This window comes from Vespa mandarinia, chromosome 16, assembly GCF_050613455.1.
Source record: "Vespa mandarinia isolate Hongniang chromosome 16, ASM5061345v1, whole genome shotgun sequence".
NCBI lineage: Eukaryota > Metazoa > Arthropoda > Insecta > Hymenoptera > Vespidae > Vespa > Vespa mandarinia.
The window spans coordinates 334,049-356,852 of record NC_140825.1 but is presented as its reverse complement, the minus strand read 5'-3'; the positions used below and the strand labels follow the sequence as shown (position 1 = coordinate 356,852).

At 38.2% G+C, this 22,804-nt stretch overlaps 4 protein-coding genes across 14 annotated transcripts in view; 3 read left to right on the top strand and 1 right to left on the bottom strand.

The window, feature by feature from the left end:
* The first annotated feature begins 111 nt into the window (after positions 1 to 111).
* On the top strand, positions 112 to 3,733 carry LOC118442224 (uncharacterized). Of its 3 annotated transcripts, none has more exons than XM_035867570.2 (6): positions 113 to 772; positions 927 to 1,258; positions 1,373 to 1,703; positions 1,795 to 1,962; positions 2,074 to 2,241; positions 2,364 to 3,733. In XM_035867570.2, the coding sequence occupies exons 1-6, from the start codon at positions 613 to 615 to the stop codon at positions 3,266 to 3,268; spliced, it is 2,064 nt and encodes a 687-aa protein (XP_035723463.2). In that variant the 5' UTR covers positions 113 to 612; the 3' UTR covers positions 3,269 to 3,733. The 3 variants fall into 3 exon arrangements, with proteins under 3 accessions (XP_085518102.1, XP_035723463.2, XP_035723462.2); XM_035867569.2 differs by having other exon boundaries at positions 114 to 772; positions 1,349 to 1,703; XM_085661976.1 differs by lacking the exon at positions 1,795 to 1,962 and having other exon boundaries at positions 112 to 772; positions 1,349 to 1,703.
* Positions 3,734 to 3,761: 28 nt separating this feature from the next.
* LOC146872483 (chromobox protein homolog 1-like) lies at positions 3,762 to 4,841 on the bottom strand. 2 transcript variants are annotated; one of them, XM_085661988.1, is made up of 4 exons: positions 4,642 to 4,841; positions 4,323 to 4,445; positions 3,988 to 4,141; positions 3,762 to 3,889 (listed from the first exon to the last, which is right to left on the bottom strand). In XM_085661988.1, exons 2-3 carry the CDS (start codon positions 4,442 to 4,444, stop codon positions 4,006 to 4,008), a joined length of 258 nt encoding a protein of 85 aa, XP_085518114.1. In that variant the 5' UTR covers position 4,445; positions 4,642 to 4,841; the 3' UTR covers positions 3,762 to 3,889; positions 3,988 to 4,005. The 2 variants fall into 2 exon arrangements, with proteins under 2 accessions (XP_085518114.1, XP_085518113.1); XM_085661987.1 differs by having other exon boundaries at positions 3,855 to 4,141.
* Positions 4,842 to 4,959: 118 nt separating this feature from the next.
* Ack-like (activated Cdc42 kinase-like) lies at positions 4,960 to 15,174 on the top strand. 8 transcript variants are annotated; one of them, XM_085661965.1, is made up of 8 exons: positions 4,960 to 5,101; positions 5,917 to 6,009; positions 6,094 to 7,512; positions 7,837 to 8,082; positions 8,169 to 8,308; positions 8,823 to 9,053; positions 12,830 to 13,449; positions 13,515 to 15,174. In XM_085661965.1, exons 1-8 carry the CDS (start codon positions 4,975 to 4,977, stop codon positions 14,533 to 14,535), a joined length of 3,897 nt encoding a protein of 1,298 aa, XP_085518091.1. In that variant the 5' UTR covers positions 4,960 to 4,974; the 3' UTR covers positions 14,536 to 15,174. The 8 variants fall into 8 exon arrangements, with proteins under 8 accessions (XP_085518091.1, XP_085518094.1, XP_085518087.1 ...); XM_085661961.1 differs by having other exon boundaries at positions 4,985 to 5,101; positions 6,094 to 7,671; XM_085661962.1 differs by having other exon boundaries at positions 4,986 to 5,101; positions 6,094 to 7,680; positions 8,169 to 8,293.
* Positions 15,175 to 20,355: 5,181 nt separating this feature from the next.
* The window catches only part of LOC118442188 (uncharacterized), a 28,805-nt gene continuing 26,356 nt past the window's right edge, over positions 20,356 to 22,804 (top strand). The window contains exon 1 of the mRNA XM_035867510.2: positions 20,356 to 20,909. Within this exon, the coding sequence (XP_035723403.2) occupies positions 20,770 to 20,909 (140 nt within the window). The 5' untranslated portion in view covers positions 20,356 to 20,769. The remainder of the gene's footprint in view (positions 20,910 to 22,804) is intronic.

Below are 22,804 nucleotides of genomic sequence, written 5' to 3'. Positions count from 1 at the left end.
ATTTATGAGCATTTCCTTTGATTCCAACTCGAAAAGAGATAATGCATAGATGGCAGCATTTACTTTATTTTCCCTAATTCAATGCATATTTGCTGTTCGCCGCTGGTACACATTATAACACACGCACATACACAACAAATGCACAGGCACGCGCGCGCGCGCGGGCGTTTAGAAAACAATTCCTTTTTATGTAAATAATATTGTTTTAACAGAAAGTCCTTTTTATTCCTTGCACCTCTCTTAGGTAACTTAATAAAAAGAAAATATTTTCGTAAACACTAAGAAAAGTGTAGCATTTTAAATCTCACTTTTCCCGCGAAATTTATCTTCGGTTGCCGCGTGCACCGTCTCAAAAGAAAAGGTTACGTTGTATTTCGTCTGGGTATACGCACGAATTAGGAGTTTTCAATATGAGTAACTTTCGAAATTATTGACTAAACAATGTGAACGTTTAAAACGTATACTTCGTATACGTTGCGTATAATAATATTGTGAAAATAATAAAAGAGCGATATTCGAGAAGGAAAGACATTGCTTCTATTAAAGGAAAAAAAATATGTCTGATGAAATGACATGTGACATTTTATTATGTGAGTGGAAAAAATAATTACAATGAGCGAAGAATGTCCAAATTGTCGGCAAATTACAAATACATCAGATTCAAGACTGATAAAAGATAGTTGTGGTCATAGCAAATGCAGAATGTGTCTTCTATATGAAGAAGAAGGATGTAAAACTTGCCGTGATCTTCCACAAAGCGATGGAGACTTTGGTAAAAATTTTCTCTCTCTTTTTCTTCCCAATACTTTTCCTAATTTCTAATACATAATAAAAAAATAATGAACTTGAGAAAAATATATAAAATTCTTTTTTTCTTTTTTTTCTTTTTTTCTTTTTTTTCTTTTTTTCTTTTTTCTCCCTCACAGTTGAATTAACAAATGACAATCATGCAAATGCTAAAAGTTCTGTAATCGGAGAAGAGATAATCTTGCCTTTAGAGCTTGTTATTAATAAAAATTCAAAGTGTATCTATAAAGACACTCTTGATAGCGAAAAGGATATATATAAATTGTCAACTGTAAACACTGACAATGAGAAAAGCTCGATTGAAACGTATATTCCAAAGATAGAATCATGCGATGTAAGTTCAAATGTGCAGATTCATTTAAATAATGAAAACGATTTGGTATCCCAATCAACAGATGCTTTTAATGATGTTCAGACGCCTATATCAACGAGAGCAAATGTGAGAAACGCAGTAAGTAAAGTCACATATAAATTTGTATAAAAAAGAAAATAAACAAAAAAAAAAAAAAAAAAAAAAAAAGAAAATAATATTTCAATATAGAAACCAAAGTCAGATCCTATTGAGTTTGTTGATAATAAAGGTACAGTAAAGGATAAGCACTTAAAATCTTCCAATAGAAGCCATATATCGGTAATAGCTGGAACTCCAGAAAAGTATAAATGTAATGCTTGCGATAAAATATTCCGGAACAAAAAAGGCAAATGTTACCACGACGCGTGCGTAACTGGGATTAAGCCTTATCAATGTACTTTCTGTGATAGAGGTTTTGTTAAGAGATCCCATTTTGAATATCACGAAAGAGTTCACAGTGGATATAAACCGTATAAATGTGGTATATGTGAGAAAGCATTTCCACAACAAAACAAATTGAATAGACATATGCATACGCATAACAGTAAGCAACGATTTGGCATGTTTTATATAGAATTTTGTTTCATTTTACTATCCTTTCGAGTCTTTCCTTTTAATGTAATGATATATTGTAGAAGAAAAGCAATTTATATGCCCTAAATGTAAAAAAAGATACAGTAAGCAAGAAGATTTGAAAAGCCATTTGAATAGTCATAACAATTCTGTCGTTTATACCTGCAAAGCCTGTGAAAAATCTTTCTGTGTTTTGACGAATTTGAAACGTCACATGAGAACGCATACTAGTGAGTCTGATGATTTACATTATGGCATTATCTTACAACAAAGCATATTATTTAAAAATGATATTTTAATTAAGCAAAAACGAATTGTATCATGAATTTTATTATTATCAGATGAACGGCCATACGTGTGTGACCAATGCGGTAAGAGTTTTAAAGATAAATCTTTGCTAATACGTCACAAGAGAACTCATCAAAAAGACAGGCCTTTCTCGTGCGCCCATTGCAATAGAGTTTTCTTATCCAAGAGTGAATTAAGACGTCATCTGGCAGTACATTCAGGTATATCCTTTATGAAAGTCCATTAAACAAAAAAAAATAAAAAAAAAAAAAATAAAGAAAAAAGAAAAAAAAAGGAATGAAATGAGGAAGAAACTCATTGATATCTTGCATAATTTTCTTAGATGACAAACCATTCTCCTGCGAGTACTGTCAAACCGTCTTCAGGAGGAAGGATAATTTAAATCGTCACATTAGGCATCATCATACAGATATTTCAACAGTCGATATGAATAAATTACAAGGTCTTAGAGGAATTGCAAGTAGAAAGGTATTAAAATCAAAACAAGTGAGCACGAAACATAAGCAAAAAGGAAAGAAGGTGGAAAGAATGACGTCGTCCAACGTTATATTAAAGTCCAATAAAGTTTCATTAGGTGTCACAAATTCTCATGAACAAATTAACTCTAGATTAGATCCAATGGGTAATATTACGCCAGTTATAAGAACTACCACCGAGCTAAGTAATGCAGTACCCGTTATTAATGGTCCTATTTGTATTAGAAAGCCAGAAGATAAGACCGAAAGTAATAAGAAAACATTTACGTATACAGAACCAATACCGCTCGCCGAAGCTGTCGTAATAAACAGAAGAATAGAAGAGAAGTTGTATCCTCAGAATATGTCTCGCCATAATTATTTTTTGTGCAATTATTTGAATCATTCTGACAAGCATGCAATAACACCTTCAACGATGCGCGCTAATCACTCTATGAAAGCTAATTATTCCAATCTCAATGGTTTACCCTCCGAAACAACAACGGTGACCGAAGCTACGTTTCTATGCCAAACTACAGAATCGGGTAATTTTAATTTGGAAAAAGATTCAACGATACAACAGGAAATATCCAAAGAAAAATCTGTCGATTGTGACGATACAAAGACACTAAACGAGGTTACTACATTAAAAAAACCTAATGATCTTTTAATCGAAGTAATTAAAGATTGCAATTCAACAATTGGTACCAAGGAAGAAAAGCAAGAACAAGCAAATTGTGTTTCTACTATAAAGAAGACATTCATGCGATAGATCTTATTAAGTTAAAAAAAAAAAAATGATATTTTCACATAATAAACAAGATATTTTTTCCTCCAAAAGAAAAAAAAGCGAGCGATACAAGATTGAAATACGATATAGAGCAGCTAGTATTACAAATATATGCGCGTTCTTTTAGTAATCTTGTTATTTCAATTATGAAAAAAAAAAAAAAAGAGAAAATGCATCTCTTTCTTATCAATTTATTATACATTACAGCTGATACGAAGATCTGCCAACTTATATTCACTTGTACGTAATGAAGCTATATCTGTACACGCTGAAGCTATCATTCAGATCGATTCAGATATTTCAAAGTATCCGTAGCGACGATAATTCTACAGATACATGATATATATATATATATATATATATATATATATATATATATATATATAAGAATGCGTGATTTATTTAACAAAAAAAAAATAATAACAACAACAATAATAATAATAATAATAAATAGATAACTAAATAAATAAATAGATAAAAAAGAAAGAGAAATAGAAAGAAGAAACAATGTTGCCGATCCAATATATTAAGATTTACGATCGCACTTGGAAAATTTATAGATTTTTAATGAATAATGCTCGAGATAAAAAGTGGGAGAATAAACTGAAAAGAGAAGACAATTGATTAATCCTTCATTTCTCAGTCCTTTTGTATATCATAGAATCTTTTATAAAGAAAATTTGCTTAGTGAAATATATTACTTAATAATAGAAAACACTTTAATTGGTATTTGGTTTATGATTTATCGTAGTAGTATGCCAAGTTAGTCTTTCCTGATAAAATTTAATAACTATCTGAGGACAAATAACGTTGGCTTCTCTCGCAGGTACTAAATCCGATTCCTCTGTTCCTTTCCTATATGAATAAAATCTTATGTATAACATTTGTCACCTCGTCGCATATTTTTTTGGTTTGTTTTTTTTTCTTTTTTTCTTTTTTTTTTTTTTTTCTTTTTTTTTTCTTTTACTTTTTTTTACAGAAAATTATATAGAAATAAATATGTAAGTAAAAAGCATATAATATGATATTGGCTAACCATTTCATTAAAAACATTAATTCTCCGCTGGAATCAGTTGCGCCAATAATTCTTTCTGGCTCCAATTCTCTGTTAAATCCATATAATGGATTGGTATTGTCTACTAGCCTTTTTTGATTCATACTAAAAATATAATAAGAATAAATGTTGTTAAATAACTTATAAATATTATTTTTGTCATTAGACGCATGCTCAAACAAAGGTTAAGGACAACTGTGATGAAAGATTCACTATAACAACGAACTATGGAAGACGGTACTTTGCCGGTCAAGTTAGAACAAGTAATAACTATTCGAATTCATTGGATTATTATAATCACCTGTTTACGGCTATCCAAAAACTTAGTATCTTTAGATTATGATAAATGTTCTAGCCGTTTGTAGATGTTATCAATGTTTCCTACAACGTTTAAAAGAGAACTCTGTTCTACGTTGTATAAACGAATAGACTCTCCCGCGTGAGAAAAATTACCAAATCTCTAACAAGTTGGCGTTTAATGGTTTATTCCAATTGGTCGATTCATCAGCACGTGGATACAGTCACCAATAGTGTTTAGTTAGAGGAGGGAGCTTAAGCCATAGATATTCTCGGTTGTTATCTTTATCTATGCGTATATAAGCCGACAATAACCGAATTGTAACGAAAATGACCGATGCATGATGCTGCGATGGATCTCTGTCGATCGCTCCTCCTAGCATGCTTTTCACCAGTAATAACAGCAAAGTGCAGTAGTAGTAATTGCACTAGCAGCACGACATTGGTCAATGCTATAGCATCGTGTACGTGTCCTGTAAATTAGTGCTTCGTGCAAGCGATAAAGACGATCTGTCGTCTTGCATGTAGAGAGTAGGGTGGAAGGGTGGTGAGGAGGAGGAGGAGGAGAAGAAAGAGAGAGAGAGAGAGAGAGATAGATAGAAAGTGAAACTCGCGAGGGATACACGTCTCGCGCGAGGTTTTATCGTACGCGAGTGCGTTCGATTACGCGAAATAAAGGAAGCGAGAAAAAAAATCTAAAAGTTGTATCGACCAAAGGGCCGGTGATGAAAGAGACGGTGGATAAAAGTAGGGATGAAATGACTCGTCAAAATGTGGGTTGAGAAAGTGAAAAAGGAAGGCTGAGAGAACGAAAAGACCGGTCGATTGGTCGTTGTCGCGCGCGCGACAAGAAACAAAAGAGAGGAAGAAAGAGCTTTGTGACTCCGAAGCGGACGGCTGCCAAAGCCGTTGCCAAAGCCGTATCCTCGCTCGCAGCGAAGAATGGGTGAGTGCGCGGTACGAAGTCTCGATTGATTATAAATAAAATCTTTCTATTTAAGGCCGCGGGGCGTGTCTTTCGCGGAAATACGACGAAAGAAAATAGATTTTGCGAACGAGACTCTATGCACTTGCCGAATACATTTTCCACTCTAGTTCCACTCTCTCCTCTCCTCTCCTCCGCTCCCCTCCCCTTCCCCCCTCTCTCTTTCTCTCTGGGTTCTTTCTCTAATCTATATACATGTACTAATAAACAATGCAGCAAATGAAATTTCTCAAATACTTCATTACGTTGTAATATAAAAATATTTAACTAACAATGCTCATTGTAAAAACACAGATGCACAAGGAGGAATGTCGCGTAACGTCGGTCCTGGACTTTACGAATTTCTTATGGAGGCAGAATTGCAACAGTATTATCCAGGTATTCGGGGTATGTAGATATAAACATTTCTTTCGCTCCATATACAAATTTAAATATATTTTACATTTATTTTTTATCGTATTATATCGTTAGGGGACCTAAAAGTTCAAACAACAGCGCAATTAAAGTATGTGACCGAAGAAGATTTAAATGCTATAGGAATGAGCAAGCCTGAAATGAGACGCTTAAAGAAATATTTTCAAAAGCACTTTCCTCAAAATTATCTGTCAAAGTTTAAGAAGATGTTATTACCAAAGCGCGAGGAACAAACACCCAGTGCTCTTGGTATGTTACCGGAGGAAAGACAAGATAGACCTCCTGTACGGGTTCCTAACAAGCACATGATCCCTGCCGATGCGATAATAGTGAATAAGGAATTAGGAACTGGGGAATTTGGAGTTGTACAACAAGGTGTGTGGACCAACGACGGCGAAAGGATACAAGTAGCGATAAAATGTTTGTCGCGAGAGAGAATGCAGAATAATCCTATAGAATTTTTAAAAGAAGCTGCTATTATGCACTCCATCGATCACGAACACATAGTAAGACTATACGGAGTCGTTTTGGATACAAATTCGTTGATGCTCGTAACGGAATTAGCGCCATTGCGTTCTCTGTTAGAGTGTTTAAAGGAGCCAAGCTTGAGGGCCAGTTTTCCCGTTCTGTCGCTATGCGATTTTGCTGTTCAAATAGCCGATGGAATGCAATACTTGGAAGCGAAAAGATTAATACATAGAGATTTAGCTGCAAGGAATATTCTTGTCTTTTCTAAAAACAAAGTTAAGATATCAGATTTTGGATTGTCTCGAGCTCTTGGCGTTGGTAAAGATTATTATCAAACGAATTTTAATGTAAATTTAAAATTACCGATCGCATGGTGTGCTCCTGAATGCATATCTTATTTGAAGTTTACATCTGCCAGCGATGTATGGGCTTACGGCGTAACCCTTTGGGAAATGTTCAGTTATGGATTTCAGCCGTGGGCAGCGCTGACGGGCCATCAAATTTTAGAAGCCATCGACGAACCAAACTTTCAAAGGCTTGAACAACCAGAATGCTGCCCGAAAGATTATTTCTCATTGATGCAACAATGCTGGCAGCACGAGCCGTCTAAAAGGCCGAAATTTTCCGAATTAATTAATTTATTGCCAGACTTAAAACCAGAACAAGTACAAGCAGTACAGGACAGTACAGAAGCGGGACAATTGGTCTACAGACAAGGTGATATAATAACGGTATTGGACAAAGGTAGTAGCAATACCATGTGGAAGGGCGTCCTAAATAACGGGAAAACAGGAATCTTTAATCCTGCTCACACGATAGCATATCTTGGATCGAATTTACCGAGCAACAAACCAGGAGAATTTACGAGAGGCGACGGGAAAAACGCATTTTCCTCTCAACGGAGGAAAATTCGTACGGATATGATATCCTCCCCTCAAGGCGATTTGAAACACACCGGTCACGTTGGCCTGGATGGAGCATATTTCGGTGATATCAGTTTTCTCGGTGGCAAGTACCCACATTTACCGCGTCAAGTGGTAACCCCCTATAAGCCGCAGGAAGATGTAACGGATAATTCTAGTCAAATTTTAAATCAGGATGTAAGAAGTTTAGAGATAGACAGAGAAACTTTGAGGGATAGCAGGGCTTTGCAACAAGAGCAGCAAAGTAAACATGGTAGTTCTTTTCTTTTTTTTTCTTTTTTTTCTTCTTTTTCCTTATACCTTCTTTACTTTATCATTAGAGGGAGTTTCATTATTAGTACCATTATTACTCCATATGATATATCAATATCGTCCTCCTCTTATACTTTTCTCTGATGATCTTTTATAGATAGTTTATGGTCCGACGTTAATTCCGAGATGTGCCAATTGGGAAGCATTTCTAATGCGGGTAAGCAAGCTGCTGTAGTATCGTCAAATCCGATCGGTAATATCGAGAGTCTCGGTGCCGATCACGAATATCATGAGATCAGTGACGAGGAGAATCAAGACAGCCCATTGAGATTTGACAAAACATTAAACTTTGACTTTGGCCCGAGTCTTTTGGCCGAGATGGATCAAATGTTTAGGTCTCTAGGTAAGCAAACTCTATGATACTCGATGAAATAATATTGAAAAAATATATTCCCTCGTTATCTGACGCATTTGATCTTTTCATAAAAGGTTCTTCCGCTCCTCCGCCACCACCTGGACACCCATTGACTACCGCCGAACATGAATCGAGCAACGCAAGAAACGAACTTCGGGAAATACAGGCGAAACAATGCAGCAAGAAGAAACAAGCGACCGTGAGTCCCATAAATGTACAGTAATCTTTTATTATTTCTAATCATACATCATTGTACATTAGTGATCATTAATATTTTATTATTTATTGTTTGCTGCTCCTTTTTTTATTAGTTTGTATAGACGTTTAAATATTTATATTTACTTTCTATCTTGATATTTTTACTTTTGTATTTATTGTTTATATTTATCCACATTTATATTTATCTCTGTAACTTACGTTAATACATATTTGTATTATTTATATCTTACCTGTATTGTGAGAACGCATTAGTTAAGGAATAAAATTTAATAAATTTAATTAGAAAAAGTCAAGAAAAGGGATCGAAAAGGAGGAAGGTAATAAAAGAAAAGGAAAAAAGAAGAAAAAGAAAAGGAATTGCACCATTCGTGTGTAATTAATATCTTTCGCGGGACGATATGCATATATCAATATCGTGTACAGTCGTAGCGCAAGTCTTATTAAAGATCAAAGATATAAAGTTAGTAGAGTTGACTGATGGAATCAGTAAACATTTATCTTATATTTAGGTGAAGCCTATCTCTGCAGCCGATCAGAAAACACTCTACTCGGCCATTGCTATGGCACAGGAATTGACAGCACGTTCCATGACAGATCTTGAACATCCACCGGAGTCTCCCCGAACACCCGCCAGTCCTTCAAGGCGCAGAAAATTCTCTTTTAAGTTGCCACATCAACACAGTCCCAAACCAGACAGACGACACTTTTCAGAAGAAGCAGCCAGAATACCTGACATGCAGGTACATTGAAACAATTTTTTGTTTGGTTACTGGTACCTATTATTATGAAAATATACACACAAAGTTCTCAAAGTTTAAGCAAAGGAAGAACAATTATTATTTAATCACTTTATGCGAATTCCTTTGTTCGCTTATTGCATTATGCAGTTTCGTACACTCTTCACACCACCAACAACAAGTTCATCGGATTAACTAATAGAGAAAAATATTGACTATCAACTTTTAACATACTCTTTTAAATTTACGTTTCAAATGTTTCAATAACATTTCACAAATCTCTCGATTAAACTGTTATGGAACAGAGTTAATTCCTGCTGTCACTTTTACTCGAAAAGTAGGTATGCATTACTAATCTTTCAGCTAGGAATATTTTTGTTAAACCGTAAGTGATATGTACGTATGTTACATGACATGTACATATACATATACATATACATATACATAACATGTATATATGTATGTATGATGTATATGTATATATATATATATATATATATATAATTAACTTTCGACGAAACTCTAATACTAATTAATCCCTCCTCTCCTCCTTCCTTTCTAACTCATCGTTTATTTGTTTCGTTTAATTTTTCTTTGTTATCGCTTATTTATTGGTTTATTCACCTATTTTTATCCTTTTCGTTTTCTTTTTTATTTTTGTCTTTTTCTTTTTTTTTTTTGTTTTTTGTTTTTTTTTTCTTTTTTTATGCGTCGCTGCACTGCCATTCTAAAAATCCTTTTTTATTTTCCATAATATATAACGTCGAATCTTCGAATGATATAATTTGATATAATTTCATGTGACATTTCGCTTGTCTCGTCGTACGTAACCATTGTTCTAATTCTGCATGGTCGTCTTATTGTATATATAACGAACTAACCATATCTTGTGCATGCGATGATACAAAGTGGCTATGTTCGAGTCTACAATCGCTATCTTCCACGGTATCTAGTATAGAATCTCTTGGCGCGCCATCGACCTTAAAATTGCCTTTGTGGGATAAAGCCTCGGCGGAGTTTTGCTTTGCAAAGTCCCGCGAACTTCTAACGAAACCAAGTGCCTGGACCTCTTATATGGATATAGAATTCGACGCGCATATATTGGACAATGCAGCGACCAAGCAGAATCTCGTAAAGTCGAGCGAATTCCTCGAACATGGAAACAGGAAGAGTGGGTACAATTGCGAAAATGCGATCGATATAAATCCAAATCATAATCTTAAACAACACAACGGAACAGTGTCCTTCAAAATGGATAATCCTAATCTTGATTATCCAAGGGAATCCAAACGTATATCGACCAGTTACGTCGATCGCTATTTCGAGCAACCGAAATATTTTGACGAGGACAGCAGCGGTTTGAGTTGTTCCGTCGATAAAGCTTTGCGTTTTACCGAGGAGAAATCTGAAAAATTTGATAAAATGAATAACTTGGAGCACTCTGTTAGATCCTCGTACGTGAGCAATATCCAAGAGCAAAGCTCCTTGATTGGCAGTAGTAGGACTGGTCAACACCTCTATCAAAACAAAATTGATAATTGCGAGCAAACATTGCAAGATAAAAAAACGAGTTCGACGAATTTCGAGATGGCCCGCGAAGAAACGCCAAATTACGACTTGTTGAAGGAGAAAACGGCAAATCTCGATACCACCTCTCGCAGCAAACCAATTAAATACGAGTCTCAGAGAGAGAAGATAAGTAATGTCGATGTCGGAACGAGACCGAAATTGTCGAGCTCCTTCAGTGATTCCTCCAAAATAAATATAACGGAATTTACGAAGAAGATCGACATAGCGAAAGCAAGAGCGTCGAAGGTCGCTTTTGTACCTAGATCAAATCATTCCGGTCAAGAAACTAAGAGCATCGTCTATGGTTCGTCTGATAGCATAAAAACGAATTTACAAACTGGTACGTCCGATAATAGTACGACGAGAGGAAATGTTGAGGCGGTAAGAATAAATATTCAAAGCTTTCGTAAGATCGAACAGAATCAAAATGGTTTCGATTCCTTCCCTTTCGTAATATCGAACAATCCCTTGTTCATTGCTGAGTCGGATAAAAAGGAATCACCGATATACAGCAGTTCGGAAAGTTTACGAGTGAATTTTCAACGTCTTAGGCGAAAGTCCGACGCCGAAGCCAACAGTCAAGTCGAATTAAGTAGCAAAATATTGGCGGAAAAGTATCAACGGGAGGTGTCCGGCTTGGAGAGCGTTAAAAGTTATTTGGACTCGAAGAAGGGTCAAGGTTTGGGCCTAGGACTGGGTAAACTGACGCAAAATATGATGCAGCTCGGAAAGAACTCGATGTCGAATAAAGCGATTTTACCTAATATAAGAAAGTTGGACTTGCCGAGTCAGTCTCAAGTAAATTTTCGTAACTTAAACGTTCCGCTTCAGAAACCGAAGCATCTGGACTTGAACATACCCTTGCAGAGCCAACAACAACAACAATCGAGCTCCGTTAAGTTGAATATAACGCAAAAAACGAATCCGCCTACGAGCCCTAGCATACACCAGCATATATTGGAACCACCGAAATTGTATCAAAACGAGACAACAAGAAAGAAGGAGCTGCCAAAGTCCGAGCAGCTGCTTCTAGATAAACAATCGATTAGCAATACGACGAACGTATATCGGCACAGAACGTCGTCTCTGTCGGAAAATCGAAAGCCACCGTTAAAGAACGTACGCAGGTCGTTCCATCCGAGAAACGATTCCAGCGAGGACTCGGACTCGGTTTCTCATTCGGAGACGGACATAAGAAGTCGATTGCGTTACAAGCGCCGTAGCAAAAAGGTCCCTCACAGTTTGAGATTGAACTTTAAGAACAAGGGCCAATTTCTCCATCCAGATTCGGCTAGAGGATTTTCCTCGGTGGAACTCTGTGGAAAGTCACCGCCACCTTCTACGAGCTTCCTAAATTCCCTCTCTCCACCCTTCTCTTCTAGGAACAACTTACTCTCCTGGCCTGAAAGCGCCCCGAGCTCTAGCTTGACCTTCACGAGTAATTCCGATCTGGACTCAGACACGAGTTCGGAGTATCCGGAATTTACCAATGACATATTGACCTTTCCTCCCTCTCCGGCTCCTTAAAATGCTAGAGGTGTTTCACGAAAGATCGATTTGCACGATGAAAGCCGCAAGAACCTTCCTCGGGAAGGAATCATCCCATACATAGATATACACATATACACATACCTATGCGTAGAGAGTATATAGCATGCTTGCATGTTCTTCTCTTTCATCTCATTCGATCGTCGAATTTAAACGATATTAACCGAATAATAATTATGGCTTCGACGAGAGTTTATTAATACTTTTTTATACCATACGACGAGATCTTAGGTCTTACGCGCATTCGACCGTATTATCGAGGAACGATGGTTTGCGATAACACTCGACGATGCACGAATTCGAATCCTTTTTTGTATCTTTGCGCATTTTGTCGTACGCACCTTTACACGACGCAGCAATTGCATTCGTTTCGCTGCACAAAATATTTTATAACACGCACACGTTAAAACATCTTTCGGTTCGGTTTCAAGAGTCTCCCTCCGTATTCTTTCCGTTGGCAACGATTCGTTGACAGAGATATAGATTTCGTTCATTCGTTCGTTCGTTCGTTCGTTCGTTCTTCTTCTTCTTCTTCTTCTTCTTCTTCTTCTTCTTCTTATTCTTCTTCTTCTATCATAGTTCTCCTCATTTATGATTTTTATTTTTAATTTTCGTTTTTCTTCTCTCTTCCCAAATCTATCCCTATCCCGCAACTTGTTTAGGCGACGTTGTCGGAGGAAGCCAAGGAGGTGTACAACAGCTTGGTCGAAACACCAGCGATCGAAAGCGCACAAGACACGAATCCTCTGCGTATGTTGCGTTCGGGATTGCCTGTGGTGAGACCAAGAGTTCGTGGTAATAAACACGCGACCCTTGGTCACAGTATTTCCCATCCGGAGGACGCAACTTCGGAACACGCTTTTCAATTTGTGGATATGCATCACGGTGGAGCAAAAACCTTGCCAAAGATTCGAGCACCGCCACCCCCTCATCTGCCACCTCCCTTACCTCAAACTCGAAGCTTGGAGAGGCATCATTCCGCTTTGGAGATCGAGAACAATCAGAATCAGAGTAACGTTGACGAAAATCCGATACCATTGCCGCCGCGAGATCGCTCGAAAACGTTACAACCGAAATCGAGTTTGCCGAGACATCAAAGAAAGCATCCGTTGATCATACCAGGTGGAGGAGTGACGAGGACCCTTGCCAAAATGGCCGTTACGACGCCACCTGCTCTAGAAGATCAAGTCGATGGTAATTTTCTTCTCCAATATGCGAATTCACCGACCACCAGTACTTCCACCCTGCAGGAGAGTTATTCTCCGGAAGTTTCAACTAACAGGTAGGTAGGGCCAGCTCGCTAACATCCACCCTCTTCATTCTAATCTTCTTCATATCTTCTTCCAGCCCAGAAGAATTCGAGCAGCGCATCGAATCGGAGCTAGCCGCTCTGGATTCTTTGCCCATGGATGAAAGCAAGATGCATCGTTGCAGCGTCATTTCGGAAGATCTACTCGAGTTTTCTGACAATCTAATCGATGCCGAGGATACAGGATCCTGTCCTGAAAACGTATCGGAGGAAACAAACGATTCCATTGACGTTCGCTTCAGAAGAAAGATCAGCGTGGAGTCGAAAAATTCCCAAAAAAGCATCGCTTCGAAATCCCTCGAGGAAGAGACCGAGACAGGACTGCCCAGTAGGAACTCCACTACATCCAGCTCGAGCAGATCGGAAGACTCGAGTCTTTCCAATAAGAATGAATCTCCGAGCGTAGCTTTGATCGCAAGGTCCCAGCCAACGAGCGCAAGAGGAGGAGGATCGTCGTCGAACCATCAAAAAAGATCTTTCAACTGTACGCTTCAGATAGAACGGCCCTTTGCGGAGGAATCCAACGTAATCGCTACCACCGGTACGATTACGCAGTACAACGTAAATACGGCGAAATCCTCTGGATCGGACAACACGAATCGCAAGGATCTTAGTTGCTGTAACAACGAAAACTACCTTACGTCCAATACAAAGTCGTACGATCGTGAAGAAACGGATAAATTGGTAGTCACCCGTAGCAGCGACCTGTCGCGACAATCTGATCATGTTTCCTGTGAGGATCTTTTAGAGTTTGCTTGCGACGGCCCGAACGCTCGCAGAACTCGTGGCCCGCGTAACGGGGAACAGTCCGACGAAGTGAGAATTATGTTAAAGGTTTTGCACGATCAATCGACTCCCGAGTCATGCATAGCGGCCTTGAATGTAACTGGCTGGGACGTCTTGACGGCGATAAAGCTCGAACGTCTTCAAGGCTTGTTGAAAAGGGAAAACAATTTTGTTGGCCTCGAGGATTGCAAGCTGATGCTCAGCCAGTGCGGCGGGGACGTCGTTAAAGCGGCCGCCTTGCTACGAAATACCGATGACACTGCTGCGGTTTAGTTCTCGAGATACAAAACTTCTATACGCTTTTGTTTTTCTTTTTTCTACAGATAATTGAGATTCGCGAGATTTTTATTTATTTTGTTAGGGCTTTTTCTTTTATATAGCGATACAAAAATATAGTATTTCAAAGCGATACGCTTTTCCAACTCTATTATTGCGTTGAGTGTCGTTTTTTGCGTGACGGCCGATCGAATTTTCCAAAAATTCGTGTCAACGTGTTTCAAAGAAACGTTTAATCGCTTATTTAATTTATCCTATTATTTTTTCGCAGAGTAATTTGCATTTTTTATTGTATCTCGATACGATGTGATATACTTTGCACAATAAGTAATCTCCTCAAATAGTCGATTTATCATTATTATTTAGATGATAAAGCTGAACACACATACACACACACACATACACACACCAAATATATATATATATATATATATATATATTCGATGTATTTTCTAGCTTCCGTTTTGCCAAGGTTTAATAATAGGAGCGAAAGTTTTATAAGGAAAGTCTGCGCTCGGCCATTAATTAAACTTTACGTAACGGATAAGTATAGGAAAATTTGTAGCATATTACGCTTTGAGGGGCGTATAGTCTCTCTCCCTCTCTTTCTCTATTTCTCTCTATTTCTTTCTCTCTCTCTCTATATATATACATATATACATATATATATATATATATATACATATATACATATATACATATATACATATATATATGTATATATATATATATATGCATATATATACATATATATATATATATATACATATATATACATATATATACATATATATACATATATATAAAATTGTACATTTTATTTTACACACAAAGATGCCCGTTCAGTCATTTTATTTTAATATCATACCTGGGAAGAAAAAGAAAAGGAAAAAAAGAAAGAAATGAACGCGATCAAGTATTTTACAAGACAATCAGTTTTTTACGCGCCAATATGTTTAATATGCGCGCTGATTTAAGCGCGAAGCGAGGAGACTGCATGTAATACGATAAGCTCGTTTGATTCCTTCGCGTGTAGACAAATTTGTTTATTCGTTGATACGTAATTTTGATACGAAGATAATGTATTTTTTCTATCCCCATTTTTCTGTGTGACGTGTGCGCAGGGCCTACCGCTATAGCATTTCTCTTTGCGATTTTAATTATTGTTCTCGCTCGGTTTCGTCGATGTCTTGGCGGTAAAATAGAAAAAAGGCATTTCAATATCGAGAGGAATATTTCGTAACGTTTCCGTGCTCGTTCAGGGAATAATTTTCTACTCGAGAACGAGCGGCAAACTTTCCTTCGTTTTCACGCCGTCAGTAGCTTCGAAAGGATAGCGAGATTATAAAATGAAATAAAAAACGAACAATAATAAAATGTAAGAACGGTGAACGTAATAAGACTAACGAGAAGAAACACCACGTTCCTAATTTTTTTATCGAAACGCAACCCACGTTACTCACGAATCAAGACGTTGATTATTCTTAAACTTTAAATCGGTCGTTCACCGATAATAACGATAATAGTAATAATTATATCATAATAATATTATAGTAATATAATCATAGTGATTTATAAACGTAGATAATGTGTAATTTTTATACGCGTACGTCGTTGATGCGCGTTCGACGAACTCTACTAAAGAAAGCCGTTGTGATAAGCCGTATTAACTCCCTTTCGCGTGAGAAATAATAACTTGAGCAAACATTCTTCTTTTTATATATACATTATATCATTTTTCATCCTCGAACGATAGTTTTTTTTTTACGAAAGACCATCGTTGCACGCGTATCTACAAACGGGAAAACAAAAAAGGAAGAAGCACGCATCCTTATCCCGAAGGAAAGTCTCTATTTAAGTGTCGTAAGGAAAGTCGATATTTTATAATTTATATACACACATATATACATATATACGTTATTATTATTATTATTATTATATATATCATATAAGTAGCCTGATTAATCACAAATGACCATTTGGTAATCCCTCGAAGATAAAGGTAACTCATGATTTTATTATTATAAGAAAGACCGACAAGTCGAGTCATATGTCGTACGAGTAATAGTCGTCGTCGACTCGTGTTATTTCAACGAAGCCAAAAAAGCATCCCACGTAACCCCGTTCGTCGGTCGACCTAACAAGTAGTACGAAGAATAACTCGTTGGCTTTAGATGATAATTAATAAGCCATCGTAGAAAAAGTTAATGCACCACCTCGGTGATACTTTTTCTTTTCTCTTTTTTTTCTTTCAAAGGGCCACTGTACTTAGGAGCGCGCCCTATAGATAGAGATGTCATCGAAAAACGATTAAAACTTATTGTTAATTATTACTATTTATCAATTATTGCACACTAGATAGCGATACGATCAAAACAGAGAGGGAGAAAAAGAGAAAAAAAATTGCTTCATACACACAAATAACGAATTGAATAATTTGTTTATTCGTATAATTACAATAAATTGAAACATTGAGTTTTTAATCGTGAGCATTTCTCTCTCTCTCTCTCTCTCTCTCTCTCTCAGCCTTTTTACAAAGGAAACAAGAAAAATAAGACCGATCGGTCTCGGCACCGTGATATCAATGACTGCACGATTTTCGTATACCTTCGCAGTCTGAATTAGAAGTAAGTTCGAACCCTCGCCGTAGCCCTTTTTGATACGCGATCTTTACTCTAAAATTTTTAAGACATTTGTACGTCTCTCTTTCTCTCACACACACACACACATACATACACGTGCGTACACACATCGTTCTTTCCCTTTCTGTGTCGTTAACGCGCCATGAACACGACAATGTTTTATAACTGCTGTACTTGCGGCGATAGATATAACGATATAATAGTAATAATAATAATAATAATAATAATAATAATAATAATAATAATAATAATAATAATAATAATAATAATAATAACAATAATAATAATAATAATAATAATAATAATAATAATAATAATAATAATAATAATAATATATATACACACATTATGTATATACACACACAGACACGCAGACACATATATATATATAAATGCGCATGACTTCGTAAATCAAGATATATCTTATGTAATTTAAACCTTTCTTCTTTTCCTTTAGAAAAAAAGTAATCATGCCGAAAATTTCGCAAGCACGTTCCAGATTCTTTCGATTTCGATATTTCTCACGTGAAAAATTGGAGAATCTTGCAAAAGACAAGAGAAGAAAGAAATGGTGATAGAAAATCCTTTTGTCACGTTCACCATTGGCACATTCTCCGGTTCGCGAGAGAACTACTGGCTTATTTTATTATTATTTCCGTAGAGTCAGATAGTTAGCGAACGGTCAATAGTTAGTCGAGCGCGAGCAAGAGCACGAGCACGCTCCTTCGAGATCGTTCTCCTTGCGATTTTGTGCTCGCCGAAGTCAACGTTCCTCCTTTTTCTATTTTCCAGTTTTTTCTTTTTTTTTTTTTTTCGTTTACTTACCCGACGAAAATTGATCCGTTTATCGTGTTTACGACGTCGTTCTAGACGAGCTTTGAGCTCGACCTCGACCTCGACCTCGAGCTCGGGAAAGTGAATCGTGAAAAAGAGCGAGGAGAGAAGTTTTAAGAGAACGCAGAATCAATCGTAATGCGTTCGCGCTCGTATGGAAAGGAAAGGCGTTATTGGTGGGAGCAAGAGACGAGGAGCTGCCAAAGGAGGAACGAGATCGATGGTACCTTGAGGAGATTTCATTTATTCTTCCGACCTTCTTTATCGTTTTGCTTTATCCTTTTATCATCGCAGGCTCGGTTTACAATGCAAATGCGTGTACGTACCCAAGACCGATTAGCGATCTCGTTAACGGCCTTGAGCAATACCTTTCTTTCGCTCGATTTCCAATGAACAAACCCACCGCGAGTTACTTTGGCGTTTGTTCACGCTCGCGCTCACGCAAAATCCCACCATTTCTCTTGATAAATATTCCACTCTTACGTATTCCCTCGTTATTTCCTTTCGTTCGAATGAAAATCGGAACGCAATTCCGTAAGAGATCGTACGCGATAAGATGCCTCTATATAACCGTCTCTATCTCACGGAAGTCGAAACGCTCTTTCGTATTTAATGTTCTCGGTTATGAAATCGATGAGCGAACGGACGAGTGCCCAAGAATTAAATCGACGTCCGCGCGTAATGATTTTCAACCGTCTGGGTGTATGCACTAACGTCATACGTAACGATCTTTTCGACTTTTTATTTTTATATGATACATAGAGCTTCCTCATGGCGCATGCAAATTTCGTCTACATACTTTCACCGTGCCTATCCGCAGCTCGTCCTGTCTCTCTTTCTCTCTCTTTCTCTCTCTATCCTCTTTGCATTCTCCGTGAAATGAGCATGCGTCCACGTATCAGTCCACTTCTGTCCATTCCAAGAGACTTTAGACGAGAAGAAAGCAGATTGTACGTCAATGCAAAGTGTCGTTCATGTCGAATTTTATTAATCGTAAGGAATATTGCACGGTACTCTTTTTACAAGTTATGCGATCGTATCGGCTACGTGAGAACGAATAATGCCCAAGAACAATATGATCGTTCGCGATAGGAACAAGAATAATGTTGCTCCTAACGGTCCTGGCAAATAATAAAGGACGATTTACCTTTACTAGTGGAATATAATTCGATTCTCTTCGTGCGTTGCGATAGATAATATCGTATTTGTGCCAACGAACATATGTATATATTGTCATGTTTTATCGATGTAATAATATTTTTGTCAATAATTTTCACGTTTCAATAGTATTACGTGGCGTTCGTTGCAATTACGCGAATCTCTCGTTTAATTCTCCAATTCGCGTTCCTATTCGCGACGATATAGAACGAAACCTCGACATACATTTGTTCTAAGAACAGTTATTAACCTTTACCGTTTGCGCGGAATACGACATGTAAATCGAACGGGCAAATCGAATTTAATTAAGGGGGTCGATCGGGTGTCGTCGATCAACGTTGTCATAAATCAATGGAGCGAGAATTTAGCAAATTTTCACGTGCATATTTTCTACTCGTCGCGACCGATGAAGTTACCGATGAAATTTTTCAAGTAACGTGCAAACGATCACGTAGCAAAGCATAGAGATATTTCGTTAAATAATGCCGATTCGATAGAAGGAAAGTGCGGACGAAAGGTCGTTCTCACTGTTTTGGCCAGACGGTCGCGTTGCATGGCAACAGAGGCCCAACGATGGTCCTGCGATGGTTCCCCAGCTCCTAGCGGTCAGTGCAACATAACTGCACTTGCTTCTCCGCACCGGCCGGACGTATTGCTGAAGTTCACGACATTACCGTACGTCTTTCTGCGCGAGATCTCTCTCGTTCGTTCGTTCGTTCGCGGGTGCGCACAACGCATCATCAAGCAGAGATGCAACAGGTTGCGCCTGGCGGCGATCGAACGCGCGTGCCTTAACAGGACCGTCTCGTATATCTTCTCGTTTACGTGTACCGCGCGTACACATACGTACGCTCGATCGCATTTCCGCTTTACCTTACCCCCGACCACCTTCCTCGAATATCATCTAATGCAACGGATTATTCTCTAGCCGGTGAAACTTGCCTGTAGAAACTCGCAACCTGCTTTATCCCATTTCTTCGAGCACGAAAATCGATCTAGAAAAAAGACAGAGAAAGCTAGAGAGAGAAAGAGAGAGAGAGAGAGAAAGCTAAAGAGAGAGGGGAAATAAGAAGCGAGTTAGAAGAACGAGGGGAAGGGTCCCCGAGCAGCGAGACCGCCGTAAAGACGATGCCATCGTCATTTTTGTGGGGGTCATTATCACCGAGCGCACTCGCGCTCGTGGTAAGATCGCCCGGCGCACCGTTCAGTACAGTTATAACTTTGCTACGAGCCTGACGAGACACTCTCGCGAGTCTTCTCTCTTCTCTCGGAGGTCGCGCCTCGACACGCGCGCCTCGAACACGCGCGCCTCGACACCCCCCTCGACACTCCTATCCTTATCTTTCTCTTTTCCCAATATCTACGAGAAGAATAGAAACTGTCAATAGTGCGCGATCAACGGACCGCGTTCTTCGAATGTTCTTAGAGTATCTCTTTGTTATTTTCTTCGATATCAGTGGTGGATCGAGTGAAAAATCAAGATCGATCGGTCTTGGAATCGTCCGTTTCGATTTAAAAAAAAAAAAGATCGACATCGTTGGAACATGCGGCGGATCGTTAGAGGATCGTAACAAGATACGAGAAAGAGAGCAGGAAGATGCTGTGCCTTAAGAAACGAAGAACTTATAGCTTCACGCAGGGTACCTGCGTGGATCTTCCTCGGCGCTCGAAGAAGGACGCTGGTCGTTACGAGGGGTCCTTGAACATGGCTATTACGACACTGCCACGCAACAACAGGTGAGTCAGCTTTACGATTAAAAAACTGCAGCTGCTACCCGGCTTCTCTCTCTCTCTCACTCTTTGACTGTCCGTCCATCCATCTTCTCCAGTTCTATAATAGAATCGAACGTTACTCACGATTATGAGTATTTGGTCGCAACGATCGAAAGGAAAACTAAATTAAAGAATAGATAAATTTGTCCGTCGATCGAGATCATATCTAAAATAAAAGATAAGAGCGTTCTCGTTCTGCTACTTCCTTCGTGAGTTACGAGTTCGTACGCGCGAAGGACGTGCGGAGGTAAAAGTAAATGGAATCGTAGCTGACCAAGCTCGCTCCGACAAGTGGAATACAAACGTCCTACGCGCGAATATATCTCCAATGAATTCTCCTCGTTCCGAGGATATCGACGTCAGTGTTGCGAGGAAAGCTATCCGCGTGTTATTGCATTCCTTGCTTTAGAACGAAATTGTCATCGTATCCTATTCTCTTCCTGTCCATGGTTAGGAAAAAAAATAAAAACATAAAAAATAAACTTGACAATTTTACTCGGCTTCCTTTCCCCTTTGTATTTGGCATAAAGTTAAACGGAATTGTCCATTGTCGACGTAATGCGTTCCACATTGTCCCACGATGCTATCTCTTGATCCTGCTTTAAATATGAAATCCAGTTTCCAAGTTTTATGCGGTACGAGTTTTACTCGCCGAGCGAGCCTCGATTTTAAACCGTTAACGTTTAATTGTCCCCGGTCGTCTTCCTGTTTTATTTATTCTAACGTAACCGTTAACAAGGAAACATACATTTTTTAAAGTGGAAAAGATCTCGATCGGTTAGTCCGATCCCGTGTTGTTCAATTTTTATTCCATAACTTCACGTGTTATTTTTACTTTGTCTCTATTCACATTCTGCGTACGGATATTGTCCATTTAAAAACAATTATATAGACAATTTTTATAATATCGCTAAAGATAAGTACCTAGTCTATGACTAGAATTAAAGGAGGGTGAGGGTGGGAGAGAGAGAGAGAAATAGAGAGAGAGGGAGCGAGAAATGCAGTTAAGCGAGTCGGTTTCCTGCTTTACGTAAAAGCTCGCCGAAGGAAATTTTCACGTGTATCCTAGATAGACGCGTTCCTTTCTGTCAACTTATTATTATAGAAAATCCATCCTTTTGCTTCCTAGTTTTTAACTTTATGGTCGAAATATATTTAGATAGATAGAAAAAAAAGGAAAAGAGATCCCGATACTGATGATCCTTTCCCAGTAAGGTGTTATTAATAATTTGGGAGGCGTATGGTATTTTAGCAAGACGATCAGCGAGACGGCGTTGCTCAGGTGGAGTCTTCCCGAGTTAGGAATAGAGAGATTTGAATGCCACGCAGTCATTAGTCGTTGCTACCGTTAGAGATGGACGGAAAGACAAGAGAGGAACGAAACGAATCGTAATAGCGATATTACCTCGAGAACTCGAAGAGCCGATTAGTGCTTCTTCTTTTTCTCTCTCTCTCTCTCTCTCTCTCTCTCTCTTTCTATTCTCATCCTCCTCGTTAACATCCATATTCTCAAGGCGTCGCGAGTAATTCTCTACGGTAGCATTGTTCGATTCATCGTCCTCGCCGTATACGTAAAGCGTATTATTATATCAATTTTCCATACCTGTCGTTGATCCTCGAAAAGTAGTATCAATATAGCTATGCGAATAGTAAAATGTAAAAAGTACCAGATTAGGAGGAGATACCACGATTACGGTTTATTTCCTTGGTCGAAAAAGCGAAGCGACGTCATTTCTTCGTTGGAGGTTCCTTTGAAATCGTGTCAGCGGTCTTAATTGCGACGGAGGAAGCGTACAACACGGCTCATTTCGTCTTTCGAACTTAATAAGACGGGACGAGACGAGACGAGCAACGTTATC

Bases quoted from the DNA above. Each gene is read 5' to 3' on its own strand.
- LOC118442224 (XM_035867569.2), top strand. From the start codon at position 613: ATGAGCGAAGAATGTCCAAATTGTCGGCAAATTACAAATACATCAGAT. The intron at 1,259-1,348 runs GTAAGTAAAGTC...ATTTCAATATAG, and splicing joins GAGCAAATGTGAGAAACGCA to AAACCAAAGTCAGATCCTAT. The intron at 1,704-1,794 runs GTAAGCAACGAT...GATATATTGTAG, and splicing joins ACATATGCATACGCATAACA to AAGAAAAGCAATTTATATGC.
- LOC146872483 (XM_085661988.1), bottom strand. From the start codon at position 4,444: ATGAATCAAAAAAGGCTAGTAGACAATACCAATCCATTATATGGATTT. The intron at 4,142-4,322 runs GTTAGCCAATAT...TTATTCATATAG, and splicing joins TTAATGTTTTTAATGAAATG to GAAAGGAACAGAGGAATCGG.
- Ack-like (XM_085661968.1), top strand. From the start codon at position 4,975: ATGCATGATGCTGCGATGGATCTCTGTCGATCGCTCCTCCTAGCATGC. The intron at 5,102-5,916 runs GTACGTGTCCTG...GTAAAAACACAG, and splicing joins GGTCAATGCTATAGCATCGT to ATGCACAAGGAGGAATGTCG. The intron at 8,083-8,168 runs GTAAGCAAACTC...TTTTCATAAAAG, and splicing joins TCAAATGTTTAGGTCTCTAG to GTTCTTCCGCTCCTCCGCCA.